We start from the raw sequence: 25,690 nt of genomic DNA on the forward strand, positions 1-25,690 counted from the left end.
TCTGGGAATTTCTCCTCTGAAACCGTTCCCTAGCCTAACACACAAGCAGTTGTTTGAGAGAGGACTTTAATGCAGGTGTTTCCAGCAATAACAGTTATTCGTTCTGGAGACTTAATACACCACTGGAGAAGCTGAAGAACTGTGCGGACGACTGCATGTGCCACTTGTCCCTCACAGCTTGGTTGTGGCACTTCCCTGTAGCCCTTCCAGAGGATGGACAGTTGACGGATGAAAATTGTGGTAACGTTAGACTGAAGAATGGGGGAAAGAGAACTCCCCAGTTCATGGTCTGGATTGCCTTTTAACAGTACTGCTCCCTTTCACATCATCTGGAATCGATCATGGCAACAAGTCGCGTTCTCTGTACCCTGCCTTGTGTCCGGCAGCTAACCGCTCAGACATCATGTCCCTACTCAGAAGCAGAGGGGGGAGGTGGCTGCATTCAAAGGGGTGGGAGAGGAGCAGGAAGAAGTCTTTTCTTGTGGCTGAAACACTCAGACAAGCTGAATGGCCTGCAGGATACAATTTACAGCATGAGCCATTGACTGACATTTGCCCATTGATAGGCAGACAGCCTTCATGGGGTGTGAGTGGTATCAGAGCAGGTGGCAGGGTGCATGCCCTATGCACAGATGTGTCCAAATGAGATGTGGATAATTACAGCATACAGAAGTACCCATAGTTTTTTGGGTTGGTTTTTTTTGGGTTTTTTTTGTTTGTTTGTTTTGTTTTGTTTTGTTTTAATGCAGGATATAAATGCAAGCCCAGCTTAGTTTTAAGAAATCAGTCCTCTGATTATACGGCTAAAACAAACTAACAAATAAATTCACTTCTGCAGAGTCAAGAATTCAAATGCATTTATAACAATAGTTTCCAACAGAAGTGTTTTTAGCCATGGCAGAATCTGAGCTTGCCACAAGGGAAGTTTTGTAACAAAGGCTATAAATAACAGGGGAGTTTTCTGACTAGCTAGAAGAAATTCAGGAACAAAACTAAGACTGCTGTATCACGAACTGTTAGAAGCAGCCCAGCAGCAGTTACTCAAACTTGTTTCAGAAGGGGCATGTTCACCCAACATCATTTCCCAGAAAACAGTTACCTTGCAGTATCAGAACCCAAGCATTTTCTGCTGTAGTTCTGACTAACTATAGTGACTGTAAGGTTTCAATAAGCTTATTTTTCTGTGCAATCATTTTGTTTATTTCTCAGATCGCACTTGGCCAAGAAAGAGCTCAGCTAGTCCTAAATCCAAAGGGCCAGGAATTTCCAACAAATAGCAGCTGCAACATGGATTTAAACAGCAACCTGCCACTGAGTGGCATCTATCATGGAATTACAAGTAGAAAAGTCAAAGTCTCAGTTCAGCAATAAAAGGATACAGGTTTGGCCCCAGACTAATCAAATTCTTAAAGGAGACCAATGACTCCAGGTATTTAAAATCACTGCCTTATCTGCACCTAACATCATCATCAGTAACAGCTCAGGGCAAAGGAGCACCGAGCACATCCCAGGCAACTTTTGTTAAAGCAACTCATTTAGTGGAAGTGATATAAGCAATAGATATGTCAAAGTTTTGACTCTCTGATTTAAGCATGATCTAGCTATCATGTTATTCCTTGCAACTAGACTCTCCTCAATTCCAGAAACTATTCCAGAAACCTAAGAGAGGGTGTCTGATGCCTAAAATTTCCGCCTTTCATTTTCTCCTCAATGCATTCTGTATTTTAAGGTTCTTAGAAACTGACAGGACATTTCAACAAGCCAAATAGATGAGTTCAGTTACTGTTACTTGTGTTTCAGGGATTTCATAAACATCCCTAGATCTTGACAACATCCGGAAACATTCAGTTTTGATCTTGGGCTAAGTTTATCTGATGTGACGTATTAGTCCATGTTGGCAGGTGAACACCAATACCCCCTGAAGCATCGGAACTCTTCGCTGTTACATATCAGATATAGCTTTCTGAGAGACCATGAATTGTCTGATTAATGGTAACTTACCTTCAAACAAGAGTAGCTGCAGTGTGCCCTTTTTTAGAGGTTTCATTTCCTCAGATTCTGGTAGTTCAGGCCTGCAGTATGATGTATTAAAAAGCAAATTAGACAAAGCCAAGCCTGTTTTGTATATTTAATGTCTTTTTTTTTTTTTTCTTTTTTTTTTAACTCATAGCTTCATCAAAGGAGTGAAGAAAAGAGAAAAATCTCAGGAGAGCTTCTTTCATGCAGACTCTCACCATTCCTTTTTGCAGTAGCAACTGTGCAGGCAAGAAAAATGTGTGACTCCGTATTTATTTATTTTAGTTGTGCTCAGAGTTTTACAGGTAGCATCTTCCCTTTAGACCTTCTCAACAGAAATATAAAAACGTTTGAAGCCATTTCCCCATTTACCCACTCATCTCCAATAATCAACTGAAGTGAAAAGCAGAAACATCTCTTGTTAAAAGAAAGAGCGGTGAGTTTGTGAAGGCTTATCCCAGTCTAGAGCTGGGCTTCCTGCTATGGCACAGATCTATTAGTTTGTAACTCAGAAAACCCAGTCCCCAGAGTCCTGTAACTCCCATCTACTCAACAGGCAACACATCTCTTCTCTAGCAGTGACAGGGACATTGCCGGTAGCTGACGCTGTGCAAGGGAAACACTTCCTGCAGCTTGAGTGAGCTGGACCTTCTTCAGGAACTCTGGGTACCCAATCTGTCTTCATGGGATGGAGAGGAGGCAGGGAACAAACTCTTCAAGGCAGAACAGACTCTTCAAGTAAGTACTGCACATCCTGGTAGACATGCCTGTCTTAGCAGGCTGCTGTAGCATGAGGCATTTCGGTCATGGCTGTAGAGAACTGTCCCAGCTCTGTCAATAGAACCACAGGTAAATTTGTTCTCTTTCCTGTGAGAAGTCCCTGAGTTGCAGATCTAAAGGATCTTCCCCCCAAACACACCTCAGTGTCACTAGACCACTGAAAAAAGGAGCTGAGCCACATCAGTAGCCTGCAGGGAAGCCACCTTTCCGGGAATCAGAAGCTGCAGCCCATCCTTCATCTGTTCTGAGAATGGCCTGCACGACCGCACCGCCGCTCACCCGTGTGGTATCGTGTTTTCTCTTCTTTAGTTGTTCTTCTATACCCTGGAATGCAAAAGTGAATGAGGACAACAGGAGAGAGAAGCTATACGTGCACCGTGGTCTGCGACCTGCATCCTCCACGGCTACCCAAGTGTTCAGTGCCTGTATTAGGTAGGTCTAAAACTACAGGCTGTTCCTCCTCTTCTCTTTGCTTTCTTGGGATGCCCTGCTTTTGAAGAGGTGGAATTGAGAAGATGTAGCTCAGCCTGGGCTACCAATATATTCCTGGTCACAGAACTTTCTGTCTCCGATATTGATATACCAACAGCCAGAATCATGTTTGTGAAACAGGAGAAAACACAGGACTTGTAGAGAGCAGGGCATCCTTCCCACTGCAGGCAGATACCTCAGCTGTTATCTTAAGAAGTTTGTTAAAGGAGGATCTTCTGCATAATTTGATGAAGAAAACTGCCTTATGTAGGAGTGTTTTCCCTAATATAGAGAGATGGGATGAGATACGTACAAAGACTGCATCTGTCTTGGGCCTCTGGGATGGCCTCAGGGTGAATGAAGCTGCCAGCTCAGGTGAGTGGTATGGAGACTGAGGCTGATCAGCTCTCTGACAGCACTGTAGACCTTTACTGTGAAAATGTTTTCAAGTTTGTCCTCAGATCCCTCTGTGCATCCTCCTTTGCTAGCTCTGTGCCAGTGCTTCAGGATTCTACGATGGCATTACAGCATTGGTGGATAAGGGAAGAGCAACTGACGTCATCTACCTGGACTTGTGCAAAGCATTTGACACTGTGCCACACAAAATCCTTGTCTCTAAATTGGAGACATGGATTTGACAAATGGACCACTCGGTGGATAAGGAATTTGGATGGCTGCACTCAAAGAGTTGTGGTCAATGACTCAATGTCCAAGCGGTGACCAGTGATGAATGGTGTTCCTCAGGGGTCAGTACTGGGACTGGTGCTGCTCAACATCTTTGTCAGTGACATGGACAGTGGGATTTAGCGCACCCTCAGCAAGTTTGCTGATGACACCAAGCTGTGTGGTGTGGTCAACATGCTGGAGAGAAGGGATGCCATCCAGAGGGACCTGGACAAGCACAAAAGGTGGGCCCGTGCCAACCTCATGAAGTTCAACAAGGCCAAGTGCAAGGTCCTGCACCTGGGTTGGGGCAATCCCAAGCACAAATACAAGCTGGGCAAAGGATGGATTCACAGCAGCCCTGAGGAGAAGGACTTGGGGGCGTTGGTGGATGAGAAGCTCAACATGAGCCGGCAATGTGCGCTTGCAGCCCAGAAAGCCAACCGTATCCTGGGCTGCATCAAAACCAGTGTGGCCACCAGGGTGAGGGAGGCGATTCTGCCCATATACTCTGCTCTGGTGAGACCCCCACCTGGAGTACTGCATCCAGCTCTGGAGATCCCAACATAAGAAGGACATAGACCTGTTGGAGCAAGTCCAGAGGAGGCCACGAAAATGATCAGAGGGCTGGAGCACCTCTCCTATGAAGACAGGCTGAGAGAGTTGGGCTTGTTCAGCCTAGAGAAGAGAAGCAGCCTTCCAGTCCCTAAAGCGGGCCTATAGGAGAGATGGGGAGGGACTCTTTATGAGGGAGTGGAGCGACAGGACAAGGGGTAATGGTTTTAAGCTGAAAGAGGGGAGATTTAGATTAGATGTTAGAGAGAAATTTTTTACTCTGAGGATGGTGAGCCCCTGGCCCAGGTTGCCCAGAGAAGCTGTGGCTGCCCCATCCCTGGAGGTGTTCAAGGCCAGGCTGGACAGGTAGGGGGGTGGAACTATGACCTTTAAGGTCCCTTCCAACTACAACTGTTCTATGATCTATGATTCATTGGGAGGTTACACAATAAGACAAGAGTTTCCTGAGTCACTGGATTTAGACTGCTGAATGGCTTGGGCCCTGATGTGGTTTTCGCAAGTACTATTTTGCATGTACTTTGAGCCAAACAACATTGCAAGAAGATACATACCTTCAGTTTCAGATGTAGGGTATGCTTGAATGCACTAGGCTTCAAAGCCATATGACAAACTAAAGATACACTTTGAACAGCTTATTGTGACACAGTACTTGACCTGTGCCAGCTTTAATACTGCTCACCGAGGAACACTTGGCAAAGCTTCATGATTTTCCACAAGCGCGTGCCTTCCCAACACTAGGAACCCAGCACCATACAAGAAGTTCACACGCACCCCAGACTGTAGCTAGACAAACCTCCTCTATTTGCTGCTCAAGCTCTGTGATATTGGGAAACAGCTGATCATGAATTCTGGGTTCTTCCACTGCTTTCTTCACATCATAACCAAACCAGATGGAATTGATGATCGTCTGTGAGAAGCAAAAAGCCTTAACGTTAGTTACATGTCTTCAAGCAGGCTTGACCCTTGTAGCAACATAGGCAGAGATGTCTAAAGGATGTTCACCAGAGCACATAAAAAGTGCAGTTTCTGGTTTCTGCTGCTTTCAGTGGTTCCCCTCTTGGCTAAGCAAAACACAGGTACATTGCAGCAAGTCAGCTTGTATATGTTTAGGTGGATTCCCACACACAGAGACCATGAGTTACTAAAATTAATACAGTAAAAGGATCAGATTCTCAAACTATTGTTGGTGTGTTTATGCTGCTGTGATTAAGCTAGTGCTAGCTCAGTTAGACACACAGCAGTCACCTCAGCAAACATACAGCTACAGCTTCCCGCTACCGTGCAACTGGTTTCCTTCAAGCTGGCTCATCTCTACGTGCTTAAATTGCAGGTTGGAGCTGCTGGCAAGTGAAAATAGCCTCAAGATCAAGGGCTTAGAAAGCTGCTTGTAGGGGTTTTTACGGAGACTTCTCCTCTACCTCAGCCAGAAAGCAGGATCCAGCCTGGTGCTCTGAACTGCTGTGCGTGCTGGCACAGGAGACAGATTTCTCCTGCAATCATTTTTGGTCTAGCTGGGCCTTTGAGTGGCTGCCACAGAGAGCCTGCCCATCAGATGGCCTGACGCCATGCCTGGCCTAAGTTCTTATTTAGCTTCTCTGCGGGACTTTCATCCAAAGTTTAGGATTTTGGATGGAAACGGCTCTAAATTGGATAAAGAGACTAGTTCATGGATATCCAAAAAACAGAAGTCAAAGCTAAACTGAAGTCACAAATCTTCAGCAAGTACTAAGAACAACTTGTCAAAGGAAAAGACCCGGAGTCAATAAAGAAAGTAGTTTAAGAGACCCTTTGTAGCTCTGGCAGGAATTGGTGTTGGAGGTCTGGCCCTCAGAAGGCCAGGCAGGAACCTCCCTTCAGGCCCCTGGCAGGGCAGGGAGCCACAGCCATGGTCATATCACAGGTGGAGACTTAAGCCCCTTACCCCAAACACTGCCTCACCAACACCTTGTTTTTGCCTCACCCTTCTTCCCAGTTTACCCATATCATCGCATACCAGCGCTGTTGCTGTAGTTATTTTTGTTCCTCCAGAAGCACCAACCACCATCCTGACCTTTTTCGTTTTATCCACCAAGATGGAGGGGCACATAGAGGACATCGGCTGTTTACCTGTTGGGGACACAGATGCAACAGAGACTCAGCTTTCTACCTGCAGCTTACAAACTGCCAGCTCCTAAACCCAGAGCCTCAGTATCCACCTTTCTGACTCAGCTCACGTGTCTTGTGCAACCCTTGGGGATCCCACAATCCCCTGCACCCATCTCCTCTTGCTCCTGCAATGCAAAGCTTAACCCTAGTCTTTCACACAGAGGCTGAAGGTGCCTTCCTCCACAGTCCTGTCCCAGCTGGGGTTGTCTGTGATGCAGCTCCCTCCGGTATGCCATGGGACTTCCCTTGCTGTCCTTTCACTTCCCCGTCCCTCTCCAAAGTGTGGGGTACAGGAGAGTAGCAGAGTCCCGGCCTGCTTTAGCAGCAATGAGATGGCTCTGCAGGAAACAGTGGCGGAGCAGGCAGGTTGCTTGGGTTAGGTATGTATGTGAACTGGGTCTATCCAGAGCTGCCCTACAGCTCCCAAGGCAGCAGAGGGAGAAGGCTGGACAGTGCCATCCAACGCTTTGCAGTCAGCTCCTGCCTCCCTCTTAAATCAGTTCAAAGAAATCTTTTGCAGCCCTAAGTAATTTTATTTGACACATACTGAGCTTCCTGGGAAAGGATTTCTGGTTGTTGGAAGGAGGCATACACAAGAGTTTTTCTTTAGATGGCCTCTCCTCCTTCAGGGTGCACCAGGGGTGGCTGGTTACGTGCTTTTGGCAGGGATGCCTTGCTTTCATCCCTGTCCTCTGCAGAAAGCCCCAGATCTGTGCCTGATGGCAGACATGCTGCAGCCTACCTTGCAGACACCATAGCATTAGCATGCAAGATATAGCCAAAAGAATGAGTCAGGAAGGTACTTTACAGCTACCTGGTGCTATGAAATTTGCTGGAGAAGGAGGGATCCCAAATCCATTGATTATGTAAGGTGAGCTGAAGTCATCCATCTCATCATTAAATATGATTCCACTCACGTTGGATCGTACATCAGAGCCAAAGCTAGAGAAAACAAGTTGGCGCAGACATGTCAAAACCAGAGCAAATCCAGGAGGAGCTTCAGGTGAATTACTGCAGTGTGAAACCTGGCATTTGATTGGAGTAACTCTCCACTCCCTCCTGTTGTAAAGGGCATTCTGTCATGCCTTGGGGGAAGGAAGCAGTTGATACCATGAGTGCACAGCTACACAAAGAGGACAGGCAGCCCACAGCCCTGCTGTACAGCTCACCTGCAAGGACCCCGAGGGGAAAAACAGCACAGTAGCTAAATACAACGAGCTCCCCTTCCAGATGGGCAGTACTGCACTCCGTTCAGAGGCAGCATAGCTCAAAGGCTGGCACCTTTGGGAGTGACTGGGATTTTGCTTAGATGTGTCAAGCTGGAGACATTTTCTATGGCCAAAAGGACCTTCACCCTCCAGCTTCAGGCCATATGCACAGAACACAGCTCTTCCTGACAGCACTCGAAGCCAAACGCTGTACTTCCAGGCCAGCTGTATTAGTTCAAATTCCTTCCAGAAGCCTGGGAAATCAGAGCCAGCAGCAATACCACTGCTTATGATAAGATCCAGATGCAGTGAATATTTTCTTGGTGGGTGAACTCAACATGAGAGCGGACACATCTTGTCCTCTGACCCAACCACACGGGCCTCAATGTTAAGAGCTGACCTGCAAGCTCAGCAGAAGTGCCCAACAACAGTGCTACTTATCACTACCCCACCAGAGATGACCGTTCAGTTATGTTTTATACCAACCACAGAACCACCACTAGGAAGATGGCAAAGGCCTACATGGAAGTAATGTCTGAGCTCATACTATTGGTTGATGGTGCTGGTGGCGGACACAGCACTGCCATCATCAGCCACAATGGAGAGGTGGGATGTACCGGCATTATCTCCAGTGTAATATACTGGCTCATAGTAGTCAACTGGATGCGAAGTGTTGTCTGTGATTTTCCTCCGGAGACTATCCGCAAAGAACTCGGACGTCATGTTTCTGATCGCCTGTCAGAGAAATCCAATGCAGTTACTCAGCAGATTAAGTTTAAGAGACATGTAGTTATAAGGCTGATATCCAATACTTCAGACCACAGAAGAGTGGCAAATCCCAGGAGTGAGGCTACAGTATTCCAGCAGGGGCTCTCCTCCTTCTTGAAAGATGGACACTTTACCAAAGAGCATTTGAAGCAGTCACAGAAGCAGCTGTTACAATGCACCCCTTTGTGTAGAAAGTTAATCAGCATCCATTATTGTAGATCTATGGAAAGCTGTCCTCACACGGCTGTAAGGCGTAGGCAAGCAGTGTTACACTTGCTTCAGAGATGAGAGGAAAGGGATCGGGTTGAGAGGACCGGGCCAAGGAAAGCTCTGATCATTGCTTGGTAAGTTGCAAATTCGTGTCCATCAAGCTGGGCTGGGCTCAGATCCTGCTGCTTTTGCAGAGTCACAGAAGTGAAAGCACAAAGTGAGAAGTGGGGAGAAGCAGGGTTCCTGCCTCACCCATTCCCATCCATTGGTCCATTTACTATAGGCAGGACTGTGGTTAGAGAGCCACAAGGGTGCTGGGCATGTCATCTAGTGAATAAGGCTTCAACACTATGAAAACAGGGAGGGTTAGCCCTAAATATACTCAAATGCTCCTGGTGAACTGAAGATTTTGCTTTTCCTTACAGCAGGAAGGTTTCCTCCGTTTATATCCCTCCCAGCTCAGCCATGAGTCACATAGGACTTCACTTTTTGATTCAGAGATGTTTCAGTACCTGTCAATAGCAGGTGGCACAGAGCATCCCTGACAAAGTTTAGTCACCCAAAAACTTTAAGCCATGTTCCAGTCAACCTTGGTGGTGCAGAAAGAAAAGGCTTTTGCCAGGTACCTCTGTAATGTTGACAAATTTTGGGTCTCCCAGTAAAGTCCTCTTGGCGTAGGCAAAGCGAAAGGCCTCCACAATGCGGTGGTAAGTCAGACCTTTCTCCTCCATGGTTTTGATGCTGTCAGCAGAGAAATTATATCCTGGCAACAGAAGACAAACGATTGTGAACTTAAAGGAAAGTACACGGTCAACGGACTGCTAATAAACCCGTGTCAAATGGTATAATCTTGAAGCCTGGTCTCTACAGAGGTGCAGTCACTGGGCTGTCCTAATTTCCACCTGGAGAACACAGGAGCTCTGGTAGGTTTGAGCACTGTGGGAGTCACCAGCAGGATTTGTACTTGCAGAGATGTTTTCCAAAGAAGCCTCAAATACAAATTACTTTTCACCCATTCATTTATCAGGGAAGTGCCCCAATCAGGAGCATATTTTTCCTCTCGCACCTGTAGTTCAAGTAGGAAGGCAACATCCCTGAGTTTACAACAGAAAAGGAATGTTTCCACATCTCTGATCCCTTCTCGGGTCTCAGACTTCTCACCTGGTGGAGGGCTATCAAGGGAGGCCCAGCTCCCAAAACAAAAAAGGCATTGTCTTTGGAGCTCTCCCAACTCCTGCTGCCTGTAAGGCACTGCTCAGTGGCACTCTCACCTTTCAGTATGTTGAAAATGAGGGCTAGTACGGGGCCACTTAGGGGGGCACTAGGCGTGTAGAGAGTAAACTCCCCAAGTGTGATCTCTATGGGGTCTTCAATCACTGTCGCATTGTAGTCCCGCAGGTCATCCAATGTGACAATACCCCCTGGAAAAGAGAAGGAAGCTATAGATGTAGCTTTATGTGATCTCTGGTGGGAAGAGGAGGTAATAGTCCACCACCATGCATCACAGCAAGGGCAGGAAGGAACACAGACAAATCCAAAAAGTTGCAAGGTAAGGAAAGCAAAGATGGGTACACAGGAGATGAATTTATTCCTTCATAGATACAGCTGAGGCTCAGATAGCCTAAGCTTGAAGTTGGACTAATTTACTGCAGCCAAAAGTCTGGTGATTTTTTTTTTTTTTTTTTTTTAAGGACACCAGCAATGTCAGGTAACAAAACGTCATTAAGAGTCCTGTTTACAGGAGGAGGATGCAGCTTTTGAGTGCAGATGCTTTGTGCTACCCCACAAAAAGAATAATTTGTATGTTCTATTGCCTCTCTTATCAGAAGGGAGAAGACAGTAATTAACCATCACAAATAAAGCCAGTAAATTGACTTACACGAGGTTGACTGAAGCTAGCCAATGCTAGCTAGTAACGATAGGATACTACCACCACCTAGTGGCACCGAGAGATCAAACGAGCTCCGAGTTTACAGGACCATGTGTATAATGTTTTAGGGAGAAACTTGTTGGAGTCAAGGCTCTGTAAACAGAATGTATCTACTAAGCTATATCCAGAAACGCACAGACTTGTTAGACTATATGGTACAGAAATGCACAGTATATACTATCCATTTCTGACTAAGTTTCAAATGCATCCATTAAAGTGCTAATGGCTTCTCTTGGGTGTCCTGTTGTCACAGATCTCAGAGGTGGCATTTCAGGCAGCAGGCTTGACCCACTTCCAAGGCTTCTGCAGGTCACCAGCTCCTCCCTAGATGCTGAGCTGCAGCAGTCAGGTCACTTATGCTGTTTGGACAGACGTCCTGTTTCTCACCTACACTGCGGATGTCATCGATGATCTGTTTTGCCAGGCTTCCTGTGTAAAAGGCATCTGCTCCTTCACTGGCTATAGTCTCGTATGTGTTGGCTAGTTTAGGCATCTTGATGATATCGCCCTCATGCAGAATTTTCCCTCCTCTGCAGAACACTTCGCTAACAGAGAAAGGAGATTGAGAAGATCAGATCTGAGACAAGTTCAAAACTATGTGTACCTATACCAGCTGTCACAGTATTTGCGTGTTCATGCTAGAGGCTTCTTGAGAGAAGAGAAACTGTCCGAGCCGTGCCCTAGGGGTCCTGATATCTTTCACTGGGACATAAAAGTGAACAGTGGTTTCTGACCTGGGATTCCACATTGCTCAGAATTTGCTCAGTGAAGGCCGCAGGAGGGAGTGTTCATTTTTTTCACCAAGGCAGGCCACCCTCCCTAACTGCCCAAGTGGCCAACAACTGCCTCAAGATGCCCAGGAGGGGCCATAGTCCTTGGACTCAGGCAGTTCCATTCAGAGCACAGATTATGAAGCTACTAGGCTGAAAGCTTCCAGTGAGTCCAGGAGAATGCGTTTTGATCCCTGTTTGTCAGAGCACTGAGGTAGACAGTTTCCTGTCTAGCTCCTTCATCATGGATCATGAATGTGCTGCTGTGGACCTGCCACATGGAAGTACAGGAGATAGGCCCAGGCTGTACATCCCAACTGGATTGGAAACCAACCTGCAGCTGGCAGAGATTGTAAGGAAAAGAGAGGATTAAGTGTGATCTCCAGTAGCGCCGGACATAGACACCAAGGGTTTGACTATAAGAAGAAGCAGAGGATCATTTAAAACCCTTCATGTTCATGGCCATTGCCAGAAGTGGATCAGAGGCACTGTTTGAGGAAGGCTGACTGCAGAGTAAGAGATGACCCAAATTCCCTCTGCCTGACAGCAGATGAGATGTTCAAGGAGACTCTGCAATTGCCTCAAACACAGGTAAGATTAGTTTGGTGCACTTACAGCATGAGGAAAAGCTGGGGATTCAGAAAATACATTGCCATCTGACAGATTTATCCCAGCAGGTACTCTAATTCCACCTTTGCTCAGACAAATGGACTTAAAGAGCAGAAATTATCTCCCTTTAAAGGTTGGGACTGAACGTTCCTAAAATTGGCCACATGATTTAGCACCTTCAGATAGCTGGAATAACATCAGCAGGTACAGTGAGTACAGTCCCTGGAGGGGAGGCACACTCCTCACAGATACTACATTACACAGAGACTTTTCAGCTAGGATGCAGTTACCCCAAATTCCTCTGCACAGAACAGCAACTGCTCTACCTACCACAGTGAGGGATTGCTTTCAATTGATTCCTCTTTTGATTTGATGGCTGCTGCAAGGCCTTTCCCAATAGGGAATCCTTCTCTTGCCAACTTAATGCTGGGCAGAAACAGGTCTTTCCATGCCAGTTTGCCATGACGTTTGTGAGCCAGTTCATACCCACGGATTTCTCCTGGAACAGCAATGGACAGTCCTCCTGGAGCAGATAAGGAATGTATTAGTCTTCCATAGCAAGAAAAGAAAGCAATTAATGGAGTAGGAGGTACAGCAGACTTCTCTGTCAGCCCTGTTTTTAGGCAGGGATTACATGTAATATGACCAGCGCAGCTTACACGTACGATGCTAACAGAATTCTGTCTGACATTTACGCCCACGTATTCTGGACTGTCGAAACACCTCTATCCTCCTGCTGGTAACTCAAGTTTTTGTGTCATTTCCCCTCAGTAGGCTCTGGACCAGAGAAAACCTGCTCAGAACACAGAAGCTGTCATACTGCCTGCAGTTTCCAGTCCTTCAGAGAACACACTACGGTAAGAGGACACAGACTGTGCACATACTTAAGCCAAACATTTTGTTGCAGCATTTTAACTACAATTGCAATAGATTGTTTACTACATTACACAGCAATGCAGCAGTTTGCTTCAATCCTGTTTTTATTGGCATCTCCCACTTCTCAAACCTCCTCCAAGCTGCTGTTCCTCCTTGGTTACAGGAGTGACCATGAAGAGAATTAGTTAGTTTTTTTTCTTTCTATTTTTGATTAGAAAATACTTCCCTGAAAGGATATGACTACTTCTTCTCTGGAGCCCGTGAACCATTAGTTCAAACCACCACAAAAGGTATTTAGGGAGGACACTTGAACTGACAAGAACTAAATTGACCCACAAAGATTTATTCAAAGAAAGATGGCAGATACGGAACAGGTCATACTCAGTGCTTTGGATTCACCTGCTTTGTCATGAAGTGAAAAGCAGAAACTGCTGAGGTGACCAACTAGTTTGAAGGACATTATTTTTAACTTCCTTGTCAGGACGGAGTTTGCAGATTGTCTAAAGCAGAGGACATTTCTAGGTGAGAAATCCTGTAGATATGCAAGAACCTAACCATAAGAAGTATTCTTAACTTCGACATGTTAGTAGCAGCTAATGTTGGAGCTACGTGGTCCCCTCAAAGCAGTGAAACAGCCTTTGCCGTACCTTTCAGAGAGAGCTGTGTGTTGTTCCCAAACATGTCCTCCGATGCTTTTTTTGGAGCCACCTCTCTTGCATTAATGATTTCCACTTTTCCTTTAATGATAAGAGCAAGGAAGATGATGTTTACCTCTAAACTCAACAAACAGGCATGGTCTCTGCTGAAGAAGTCTGATGAATGTGAGCCAGTTTCTTGGCAATTATTTTGAGGACAGCATGTTCCCCCAGAGGCTGTGAGAGTCAGTCTTTTACCTTCACTCAGGTAGGATAGATCACCTGCTTTAGAGAAACAGTTCTCAAACTGTTACAGATGCGTATGGCCCTGTCCCTTACCTGTGCTGCTGTAGATGGTAAAGAAGAGGCCCCCTCCAATGCCCATACTGTGAGCATTCATGAGTCCTACACAAAGCAGAGCTGCAATCGCAGCATCCACTGCTGATCCACCTTTCTGAAGGATGTCCCTGTGTAGCAGAAGAGAAGGCATCATATGGTGACATGTTACAGTGTCTCAGTTACCTGTGAGCAGTGGATTCATCTCGTCAGTGCAGCTATAACAGATTCTCTAATGCACTTTTGTCCACACGCAGACTATAGGTTCCTCAGGAACAGGAAGTTTTGAGCTTCTGTCACCTTAGAAAACAGATCCTAATGGTCTAGGTGCAGACCAGCCCAGCCCTCATTACAGACATATCCAAACTAGCTTGAAAACACAGAGATGTGTCAAAGTACATGGAGGGGACAGATGTCCCAGACACATTCATTACACATGAGAAATAGCAACTCTCTGAGGAGCCTGAAATCTGCAGCACTTGCATCTCGAACTGGAGGACACATTGGTAAATGGTTTTTAAAAGGAGCTTGAAAAGCATCTCTTGTTCCCATTGTTCATGCATCTAAGGAATCTTTGCCTGCTACATTGTCTTTGAGCAACTGCAGTAACATTGGTCAGGCATGGTAAAAGCCCAGGTCTTATTATGGCCTCCTCTTTCTACAGGAAGGTTGGAGATTAGCTGTGCTGGGCAACTGCCAGACTTGCACCTGAACATCAGGGAAACAACAGTTTTGTCTTGCGCAAGAGCTGTCAGAGATAATGAGAGTCAGAGCACAATTAGCGGGTACCTTCCAATTATTGAGCACTGCCCCGCGTCTGTAGCCACAGCTGCCCTCTTATAAGTGTGCGTGTCCCCTGAGTCAGAGCGCAGCCCGAAGAAAAGTCCCAGGAACAAGATGAGCCCCAGCAGGACTGCAGTCAGGACTCCGGCCACCACACAGCGCTTCTTCATGTTCCTGTGGGAAGAGACAGGATTGTCAGCCTCACTGCTTCTGGGGCACATGGGAACTAGGGAGCAGATGATCAGGCACGAGAGCCCATCTAGCCCCCAGCGGCCGACAGCTCTGCATGTGGAAGGGTGGTTTGGGAAGGAGTGGCCAGCGGAGGCATGAACCCAGTTCTGGCCTTGACAGTTACATCAGGGTGATGTCCTGTTTTGAAGTGAAGTAGAATATCAAGAGGAGTGGCGATGTTCAAGATGTCCTGCTACTATTACCTTTCAGTGGCGATAGAACAACCAATTGCTCTTTGTGACTTTATGCTCTGAGGATTTCAGGTGCTCAGCAAGCATTTAAGTTACTGCTCTGCTTGGGAGGACAGGGGCCCACTGTCAGACTGGATTTGCTCTAGTTCCCAAATCAAGTCAGCAATACCAATCAGAGTTTTTACCAGATTCCCCTCTCCAACAAACACTGGCAGGCTGTTTACCTCCTTCGTAACATGATGGAGTCAAGGACTGCATCCTGCCCACACCCCCAAAGCAGGCTGGCTTTGCCAGGTGAGCAGCCGCCTGTGTTGATCTCTTCCTCCCTGCTTCATAGCCACATGGTGAAGCTCTATATATATGACTTCTTCCCATCTTTCCAGCTCTTGCTTTTTAGCAGGTTTTCATGAGTTGAACTGTGCACAGTGAACAGCTTCCTCCTCCCCTGAACCTCTCACAGAGACAGTCTCCCAAATATGTCCTCACTCAGATTCACATCAAGACCTTTTCTATGGGTACTGCCAGTCTCATTTCTCTATACCCCTGTCACCTCTGTGCAGAACAACTGTTCGAACTCCAAAGCTTTTATCAGCTTCCCCTTTATCCATTACTGCCATCCTATTTGCAGAGTGATCTACTTCAGTGAGCAGCCCTGGGACTCCTGGAAGCCCTTTGGAACAGCTCTGAAGTATTATAGTACCAGCTACGAAAAGGCCCCAAACCAGCAACTATTACTTGGGTAAGAACCTGTCTTATAGCAGGTAGGTAACCTCATACACCAAAACAGCAGCAGATTCATAGGTGAGAAGAAAAAGCCAAGGAGCAGAACATAGCTAGTGTTAGTCATGACTCACATTATCTTCAGAGGAAAAGTTAAAAAAAAGATATTTGACTTAATATAATCTGCTTTTAAATACCATGCCTGTGGAGGAGTCTCTGTCCAGGAGGTTGTCAATGACCAGAGCAAAGCACATCCTTGGCCAAAGGTGTTTGGCACACCTCAGTGTGAGCACAGCACCGCCTCCTGTCCAGGGCCCTTGGCCAGAGCATCTGTCCAATGAGCCTGCCACTTCTAGAGGACAATGGCCAGCACTCGTGTCTCCATGTTTCCCAGTCCTGCACACAGCTGCTCTTGGGGTGCACAGAGTTACAGTTCATCTGTGAGCAAGCATAGGTCACCAAGGACCTCTCCGGTAAGCATATTCCAGATACACATCAGAATGAGTTGAGAGCTATTGAGGGGATGGACAGTCACTGCCAGCTTGTTGGGACTGACAGTTCATGAACTACAGCTTGAACCGCTACTCTTTGACCCATTTCCCTTCCCATTACAGGATTGTTCCAGCAAAAAAGACCTAAATTCATCATATTGCCTTCAGGGGACCAACTTCCCCCGTGTAGTGCAGCTTTGGGTTTTCACCGTGACTACTGTACTTGCGCAGTAGCCAAGATGCCCTTTACCTTACCAAAGCATCTGCCATCCTCAGAGACAAGCCAATCCATGGCACTGTGGGTGAAGAGTGGATCCACCAGCCCCACCCTCTGTGGATGTTCAACAGCCCAAACTAGAGAAAACTTCAGCAGTCAGAGCAGCACTCGGTGCCTTGCAGCAGGATTAGGGAGCAGTGAGTGTGCCAGCATTGAGCTAACCAGAGGAAACAGGCCAGGCAGCCAAACCAAAACTATTCCCAGAGGGAGGAGATTAGCAAGCACTGCCCCCTCAACCTCACCCCCACTCCTGTTATTTAAATCAGGAGATATACATTTGCTCTCCAAGTCCTGTATCTGTGAGTCTCAGTCTGAGCACTAAAGATGTCCATCTCCAAGTAAAGTGGCTCAAACCAGGGTGTAAATCTACTGTATATGCCGTTCTGTAAACAAACATCAACTGAGGGCAGTAAAAGGTAAATGGATGGAACCTCTTTCCAGGTTCTAGAACTTGATTTACACTCAACTACTTTTAAAAGAGACTAGTGGCGTGTTTGCAGAGCAATGACTGTGCAGGGAAACAGAGAAGCCATTATGTCCCCAACAATAGCTCACACACAGCTTCAGAGTTTAAAGACAGTTTTGTTTGTTGGCAGAGAGAGTTCAGCTTCAGCACTGGCAGTCTCCTCCAGGCTTCACAAGAAATGCCATGGGATCTTTTATCTGCGCCCCAGCTAGGCAGAAGGTACTTTGTTTCATCTGAAGGCTGCTCTATGCTGGGCTGTCCTGCAAGCCTGGGGTGACTCAAGCCCCGTAGCTGGTATGTTAACCCGTAGGCTCCTGGCAGGGGCTGTGCAGTTCTCCACAACTGCTTGCCTCACTGCTGGGCTCCTGTAAGGATTTTCTGCTTTGTCAGGCAAGTTGTTCTGAGAGCAGGAGAGGAGAAGGGAAAACCTCAGATGGTACCTCTGCTCTCATCTTTCACCTCCTCTCTGGATTCAGATGACACATGTGAGCACCTCCTAGACCCATGGGCTGGATGGACCCATGGACCCAAGGGCTCCATGCTGAATGCCCAGCTGCCCAGTGAGTGTACAGGCCTTGAAAAGAGCCATCCAGCCCACTTCATACGCCTCAGGCACAGCTCCTGGCCTGCTGTCAGACCCCGGTGATAGGATAAGACATGCACCGTTGGGGGCAGGAACAGGCACACAGATTGCCATGAAGAAGAGACACTGATTGCTGGGCACTGCTCCTGCACTGCATTGTGGTATCCTATTGCTCTCTGGGCTGGGTCTCTGGGACCCAAGTGGGGCCAGAAAAAGTGAATGCTCTTAACAAAAGTGTATCTGTGCAATCTGTCAGATTGATCCTGCAAAGGAAGAAGCAGATGTACGAGCTAAAGATCTGAAGCTTTCTGTTATTCAACAGTACAGAGAACGAACTCAGCTGAGGATAAGCCTCTCCCCCTGAACTGCCAGCTCAACCCCCATAAGGCCCATAACCTATTCAGGCCTGACCATAGGGGGAAGCATCCCTTGCACAGTCCTTACTGCCTTCCTAACTGGCACAGCAGAGAGCTGAATGGACATCAGGAGATGGATCAGGAGCCCGCAGATATCCATTCTCTGACCCACGTCTCCATACTTGCCCTGTGTCCTGGGTTCCTTGGCAGGAACAGCTGAGCTTTTGCACTCAGCTCTGAGGTCAAGCCCCCACTATGATTTATTGCTGGGAGTGGAGCAGCAGCTGCAGCCACCACCTGAGCTGGCTGCCCATCTATTGTCTGCTGGGGTTGACTTTAACCTCCACATCTCTGCCAAATCCAGCTGTTTGGAAGTTGGCTAGCACTTCAGTCACACAGCACTTCATTGCAGCTTGGCAGCAGGGGCTATAAAACCAATATGATTATTTCTCACCATTATAAAGGTCGAACAACCAGTCTTAACCATGGAATTTAAAATGTAGCCTGATACATTAACCTTAATTTATATTAGGAGAGGGGGAGGGCCAGTAAGTAGCAGAGCTATGCTTGTACAAGTGACCCCATTGAGCTGTATTCAGATGTGGCACAACATTCACAACCTTACTTAACCATGACACTGTTCTTGAATTAAAAGAACCCCAGTGCAACAGGCTGTCTAGTGTCAGGCAGGGGATACAGGGTCTGACATCTCTGCCAAGAGGGCTGGGGCGCACTGTAGAGATGAGGAACCTGCCACAGTCAGGGAAAGCGCCAAGAGAACTGAAAGAGGAGGAAGAGGAGATGTACCAGCCAGAAAGCAGAGAAGCAAGAACAGTGGGATACCAGAGGATGACAAAGGAGTCCAGGTATGGTCAGGCATTGCCTTGTTCTTGAATGAAGTAGTGAAGGAAGCATGCACTGACAACACCTAGAACTTTAACCCAACAGGCTTCTGCTTTAAACCCATCTTGCAATAGCTGCATACCTTGGCACCCACTCCTAAGAGTTCCTCGTACTCCCACCCCCAGCCCAGTAGCCAATACCCAGCCATTAGCTTTGAGACACCCATCCTTACTTTCCCCAGGCAGCACACGTTATGCAAGGATAGATTGGACATCTTGAATCTTGTCACAGGACATAGGCTATGCTCTTCTGATAAAACTCAAAGTCTAATCCATAGAAATAACATTGCATATTTTAAAAAAATAATAAAAATCAGTTGAAATAATGTTTTCACACTCTTCTGCTGTGTCGAGTGAACTGTCAACGACTTTTGAGTGAGAATGGATGTAAAGCCAACAGACGCAAGATTGCCAGAGGGCCCCCAGCAGTATAAGCCAATAGAGGCATCAAAAGAGCAGAACCAGGCTGCTAGCAGAGGCCCAGGGGCTGTTCACTGATCCAGCATTATGTGACAACGTAACAAAGGTGCCTACAACTGATCACACAGGTGGAGCCATCTCTAAAGTCTATATAAAACTATAAGACAGCTGCTTGCACTAACACCATACTTCAGGAGCAGAATCGATCACTGACATCCTGTCTTGCTACAGGTGTAGGTACTGTTCGACAGGACAGGCTGCTTATTCTCAAGGGCTGTTCCCAGCATCCTGACAAGGGGCCAAGCCATATTCAGAGGTGAAGGAGGAGTTATCTCCAACCATTATCACAAAGATGGATAGGTGGTCCATGTCAACCACCAAGCTGGTGCTGGTTCCCCACACCATTATCGTCTTGCATTCCTCCTCACTGGGACCTCGCTGAGAGGTCGTGAATGAAAAAAGCAAATTATTCCTTCATCTGTGGGAAGCCCTTGCACTAGGAGACTGCACGCGCACCCAGTTTCCCAGAAGACAGTTTAAATCCTCAGGTATAACTGTGCTAACCATGCATTCCCTCACTTGTCAGTAAGAACAACTGACAGCAGCTTCTGCTTTCATCTGGAAGACTATCCAGGGTCATCAGCCTCTGAGCAGCTAATTAGCTGGGGTTATCTGCTCCAAGAAGGCTTGCACTAAAGAAAATAAGGACAAAACCAATACAGAAAGTACACTGGGACTCTCCGTGGCTATTTCTGGTGAGTTCAGCTATTCCTTCCACTTCCAAAGGGAGAAAAGTTTCCTAGATTTGTTTGCTGTTCTGAGTTATCCGTTTTGTACTCTGCTTATATACCTGTTTTCTAGTAGTTCTGTAAGATTTAGCATGACTCTGGCTAACTAAGTAGGGTCTTTGCCCCTTTCCTACTAAACCCGATTGTTATGCCCTCTAGGACATGTTATGCTTTCTCACATGCCAAATCCAAAGTTTAGGTTGCCCATTCCCCATCATCACTCCTTCATTACTCAATCTACAGTTCTTAGGTTCTGGCAGGCTAATATATGCTGTAATTACCCAAAGGCCAGGGGATAAACAGCTTACACAACTAGGATTGTGTAAAGGTTACAAACATCAAACCTGCTTCCTGCCTACCAGGTTATAGGCTCTCCAATTGCAACGGGGTCTTTGCATCTCACCACAAATAGTCCCAAAGCAGCAGTGGGTGAGCTGGCACAGGCTGTACATACGTTTATTCTTGGACTGAACTGGAATGGCTCAGATGCAATATTTCTACCCACTAACTGGTTTGTGTTAGCCCAAATGGTAGAAAACTCTGTAACTTTGTTAGCGATATGTTCATGCCTGCTCTTCTATGGCTTTGTTAGGAAACACATAAACTGCCTGAGCACTCTCCTTTTGAGAGCAGTCACAAAAGAAAAGGGTTTGTTTTCTTGTGCCTTCTGTCCTGTACTAACACACAAAGATCTGGTCCCGTATAAGCCTCTCCGTGCAGCCTTGCCCTGCAGTTACTGCAATAAGACAGGAACTTAAGCCATTTGAGATTCCGATCTACAAGTTTACATGCTAAATATTTTTTCCCCTCAGGCTTTTTACTATGACTTATAGTAGCAGTCACCAGGACGCCTCTCAACAGGACTCTGGCTCTGCTATCAACCACACAGGCAGACAGAATCTCCTATCAGGTACTGGTCTTCGTGGTGACTAGCAGGCATTTTTTCCATAAGTATTTCTATCTTATCCACACGATGCCTTCTGGAGACTATAAACAAGTTATTGACAACCACCTCTTGTATCTAAGGAAGTATTTCCCATTTCAAGTCTTACGTAGATTTCTTACATAGAAAACTGTGACTCAAATATTGAAGTATCTGGAATTCAAAATGAGCATAGTCAATAGTCTAGTCAATTCCAGGCCACACAATGAGATAGGAGATACATTCTGGTATTAAGCTGGAACTTAAAACTATGAAGTTCTTGTACTTACCCATCTCAAGATATTTAAGTTGAAGTCTTATGCAGTCATCTCCATCAGTGATAGGGGAACCAAAGCAGAGTTCAGCCAAGCCATGAAGAAGCCCAAAGAGGCTTCCAAATTGAGATCTAGGCACTGGTCCTGCCCGGAGCATGGGGACAGAGCAGTCCCTGGAGAAAGGCAGTAACTCCATTCAACTCAGTTAAAAGCCTTCCTTGTAGCTAGGCCCTCGATGTCAGTTCCTGTCCAGCTGGCCTGCACCCTGTGTGACTTACCGCCTCCCTCCCCTCAGATGCAGGTTAAAAGCCTTTAGCACCCTCTTTGTTAAGCCCTGGCATCGAGGGCTTACGTGCATACAGATCAATTTTAAGGAGAGAGGTCTCAGTGCAGATCAGTGGTTGCTACTCATTGCTGTGATGCCAAGCCAGAGATAATTGACACTGAACAGAACTGAGAGAAAAGTCCCTGTTCCAGCTGGCTTTCAGGTATGCTGTTCACAAAGAGAGCTACTGTAATCAAGATTTGCAACTCCTCCACAGGCATTAGGTTTTCTGAAGCCTACTGGGATGTAGTATTCTGTCCAATGTAGAGTAAACTATGAGCTCACTGAGAAAGAGACAATGATTTCCTCTTGAAGCAACTTTTTTCCCCAAAAAGCTTTCATGTTTTCCTCCAGAAAATTCAGTGTCAAATGCAACATTTTTTATTTTAAGACAGTTCAGCATAAACTATGAAGTGAAAGGTAGAATAAATGCAGAATACCACATTTCACATGGTTTTCTCAGTGTTTTCTAGTTGGGGACCTCCCAGAAATCCAGGACTGGCAAACTCAAACTCAAAAGTGCAAGTTTTAATGAAGTTTTATAAACTCATTGAGAACACCACTGTTACATTCAATCCTAATTTAAAATCAAAATGCTTAATAGTTCTACTCTCCCAACTGTTGCCAAAGATGTTTTCAGATGCTCCTCGGCCATTAAACTAGAAGTTGTTTATTAGACCTGAGCTTATTCAGACTGGTTAGTCAGGTCCTATCATTCTCTTTTGGCAAGCTTTCATCTGATATATTTAAAAAAAAATAATATCACATTGTCCTGTGTTTCACGGAATAAGAAATCCCACAAAGCATTTCCAGTGGAATGGCTTAATGAAGGTAATTTCTAATTCCCCCTTACCTCTCTAGAGTATTTGCAAGTCCGTCCTGTCCTTTTGCACAGGATATATCTTGATATCCTTTGAATATCCTTCTCAGGCAGCAAACCCCTTTCTAGAGACAATACATCCTTGTAGCAGTAACTACTTATCTTCCCTTAAAAGCTCTCTGAAGCGTACTATACTATTTGATATTTGTAGTGCTCTGCTCTTGGAGATTAACCCATTGAAACTCATTATGTCTGAATTCACAGTACCAGAGGAATGCATAAGTAATCATTGACTAGGTGAAGAGTCAAGAACCCACACATTTTAAAGTGCATATTTTAGCATCCATAACAGTTGTATATCACCAGCAGAATCATTCTGTGTTCTTGGATTCAATTACTACATGGTGCAAATATGAGTTTTCCCACACCTCATCGCTAGCTCTTAAGTTCTGATTAAACAACTGAGCAAATATGTCATCATATTAAGTAGAAGTGCTCCCATCTCCACCCTCACACCCCTCTTGTCTAACCAACTGGCACCCTTGTGGTTCAAAAAGACTGGATTTTAGCTGTGTCTGTACCTTGCAGCTTAAACCCAGACACCCTGACAGATTCAGCTGTGATTACATTTGGTGGGAATAAACTCTCTGCCAAGCGTGAGTGACTGCCTGCAATGCAAAGGCACCTCATCAGCTCACATATTGTTCTTCAGCAATCACAGCTACACACTACCTTTAATTGTCATTGGTTGTAGTTTGGATTAATACTCCAGTTGCAATGAGAAGATGCAATGCCTGTTTGCTACCCCTGCTCCCACAGCAGCACCCTCTGGCAGGGAGGATGGCAGAGCAGGAAGGTAAGGATGAAGAAACCTGCCCCCCGTCACTAAACCTCACTGAGGCTTTTAAGCAACAATCCTATGTGTCTGCTTGTGCCAAGTCTAGAAGCACAGTTGCAGCTCAAAGGTTACAGCTCACCTGCTGTTGAACAGTGTAGCATAAACCCCAGCAGCAGCCCAGACGCAAGGTAATGAGCTGCACGAACTGCCTTTGGACTCAGGTACTAAAGCTTATGCCCCTGCTAGAAACCTCAGACCCAGCTTTGAACACAAGAGCTGAATGCCCATCCAGAATGCAGCACAGGCAAATCACAGCTTGCCTGAAACTTGGGCACAGCAAGGATTTAAGCCCCTGTGTCCTCTAGCCTGATTTTTAGCCAGAAGGCTGTCCTGTAAACACTGGATGAAGCAAAGTCTGCCTGGATGCCAGTCAGCACTGCTAGATGCTATCTTTTTGACCTACCAGGGTCAGTCAAGTGATTAATGTCTCAATTCCAAACCTGTCCAGTCCCTCTGCCCCACTCCAACCTTTGATACACCAGATCTTTACTTACTTCAGAAGGATGGTAGCTATACTACAATGACTCATTAACAAAGTTTGTCCTGGCTCCAAGAGTAAAAGTTTTTGGGAACATGAGCCATATTTCTTCTACTTAAAAATACTTCTTCTTTTCTGCAACAGCAACAAAATGGAGTCCTGTAACATTTACGTTTGGTAAAATCAGTGTTATAAAACATGAGCATTCCAGCCTTGACATATTTGTAAGGGATTTATCATGCACCCATCTTTCAAAAAGGACTTTCAAATATCCCTTTCAAGACATTGCATCAAGAGAGCAGGTCCCTTCAATTATGTTGCTATTGTCCAAGAGATCTTGAGCAAAAATGGAAACTTTTTGGAAAGTACATACTGGCACAGAAAATATTCTGCAGGCTCAGAAGTATTTTATGTATCTGCTGTTTCTACTGTCCAGTCTGAAACACACATTCCGAGTCCAGGCCTTATTCAGTTACTAACACATACCACTCTCACTGTATCTAATTTATTGATGTGAGACCCGTGATGTTCCATAGAAAAGATTGTGATGGGAGCTGTTCCAAAACAACTATCCTCTGAAAAAGCAGTGTGAAAAGATATCTGCCCTCTGCCCCAAATGAACTGAACTGCCCTTGCAGTCTGTCACACCTTTAATACTAGACGATGAATATTTTATAGGGGAATTTAAGATGCAATCTGCTGAACCAAACCCTTTTCTTAATTTACTAACCCCATAAGTGTGATTGATACTAGGTTTTATACTTAATAGCAACTTTAGGACTATAAAGTTGCTAAAAAACTATGAAACTATGTCCCTGAAGTAGGTCAGAAGAGTGTCTCCCTGCCACCACATTTGTCTCTGAGGGTGCAACGTGACACTGAAAGGCTGCTAGCTGTAAGAAACCCCTGTTCTAAATCATAATTATCCAACCGTTATTCTTCACCACTTGCTGAAAGGTGAGTTTTATAACAGTGAGACACCAAAATTAAGCAAATTCCTGTGTCCTTCTTCAAGGGCAATGCAGTCTCATCTGTGGCATGTTCTTACCAGCACAGAGCTGGAACAAGTTGGATGCTCCTCAGCAAGTTACTCTTTCACTTATGCACACGTAGAGTTGAGAATGGGGTCAGAGAAAGTTATGAAACCTGAAGTTAGTATTTCTAGTTCTGATAGATGAATAGGTTGCTATGTACAGGTTGCACTGTGCACAACTACCTGATTTCAGTTGTACACAGTCTTTGGGAACGGTCAAGGAATTTATATAATAGTCCTGTTTAAACTCAGCCTTGCATGGCTCAAGCAGCAAAGCCACACCTCAGACAGAAACATGTTTAACGCAGGTGCATTGCTGCCTTGTTAATCTCAACATCTCAACCCATTGCAAAAAAAAAAAGAAAAAAGTACCTGCAGGGCTTGCCACCTCTTTCCATTTGTGATGTTCATGGCATGGTCATCTTTAACATTCTACAAAAATTGGCATGCAGCATTACATTGAAACATGAGCAATGGAGTGAAATCTCCATTTGTTCCTTCTTCTAAAGGAGTTCATATCTGCCAGCATATGAAGCAATGCCTTCCCAGCTCTTGTAATAGAGCTTGCAGATACTGAAAAGCAACAGGTGACCTGAAGCCACTTCTGGGTAGTTTTCCTTTTTGCTTCTTCCCCCACCCCGGATTGATTTTTTTCCATAGGAATTTCATGAAGCAACACCAGCAACGACTCACACAACACAGATCACGCAATCATATCTACTGTTCAGGCTCCTCCTT

The 25,690-nt window shown here is 45.8% G+C and overlaps 1 protein-coding gene across 4 annotated transcripts in view; it reads right to left on the reverse strand.

The window, feature by feature from the left end:
- Positions 1-2,190: 2,190 nt before the first annotated feature.
- Positions 2,191-25,690, reverse strand: part of GGT1 (gamma-glutamyltransferase 1) — a 35,247-nt gene continuing 11,747 nt past the window's right edge. Inside the window, exons 1-14 of one of the 4 annotated variants that reach the window (XM_063351224.1) lie at positions 21,414-21,537; positions 14,783-14,950; positions 13,997-14,124; positions 13,670-13,759; positions 12,477-12,669; positions 11,155-11,312; positions 10,109-10,258; positions 9,464-9,600; positions 8,407-8,594; positions 7,466-7,593; positions 6,500-6,612; positions 5,300-5,413; positions 2,936-3,120; positions 2,191-2,847 (exon numbers count right to left, since the gene is read on the reverse strand). In XM_063351224.1, the coding sequence (XP_063207294.1) occupies positions 2,977-3,120; positions 5,300-5,413; positions 6,500-6,612; positions 7,466-7,593; positions 8,407-8,594; positions 9,464-9,600; positions 10,109-10,258; positions 11,155-11,312; positions 12,477-12,669; positions 13,670-13,759; positions 13,997-14,124; positions 14,783-14,946 (1,707 nt within the window). In that variant the 5' untranslated portion in view covers positions 14,947-14,950; positions 21,414-21,537 and the 3' untranslated portion in view covers positions 2,191-2,847; positions 2,936-2,976. Of the gene's footprint in view, positions 2,848-2,935; positions 3,121-5,299; positions 5,414-6,499; positions 6,613-7,465; positions 7,594-8,406; positions 8,595-9,463; positions 9,601-10,108; positions 10,259-11,154; positions 11,313-12,476; positions 12,670-13,669; positions 13,760-13,996; positions 14,125-14,782; positions 14,951-21,413; positions 21,538-22,576; positions 22,771-25,690 lie in introns of those variants that run through there. The other 3 variants (XM_063351220.1, XM_063351222.1, XM_063351221.1) reach the window with 3 other exon arrangements.

This window comes from Chroicocephalus ridibundus, chromosome 13, assembly GCF_963924245.1.
Source record: "Chroicocephalus ridibundus chromosome 13, bChrRid1.1, whole genome shotgun sequence".
Classification (NCBI taxonomy): domain Eukaryota; kingdom Metazoa; phylum Chordata; class Aves; order Charadriiformes; family Laridae; genus Chroicocephalus; species Chroicocephalus ridibundus.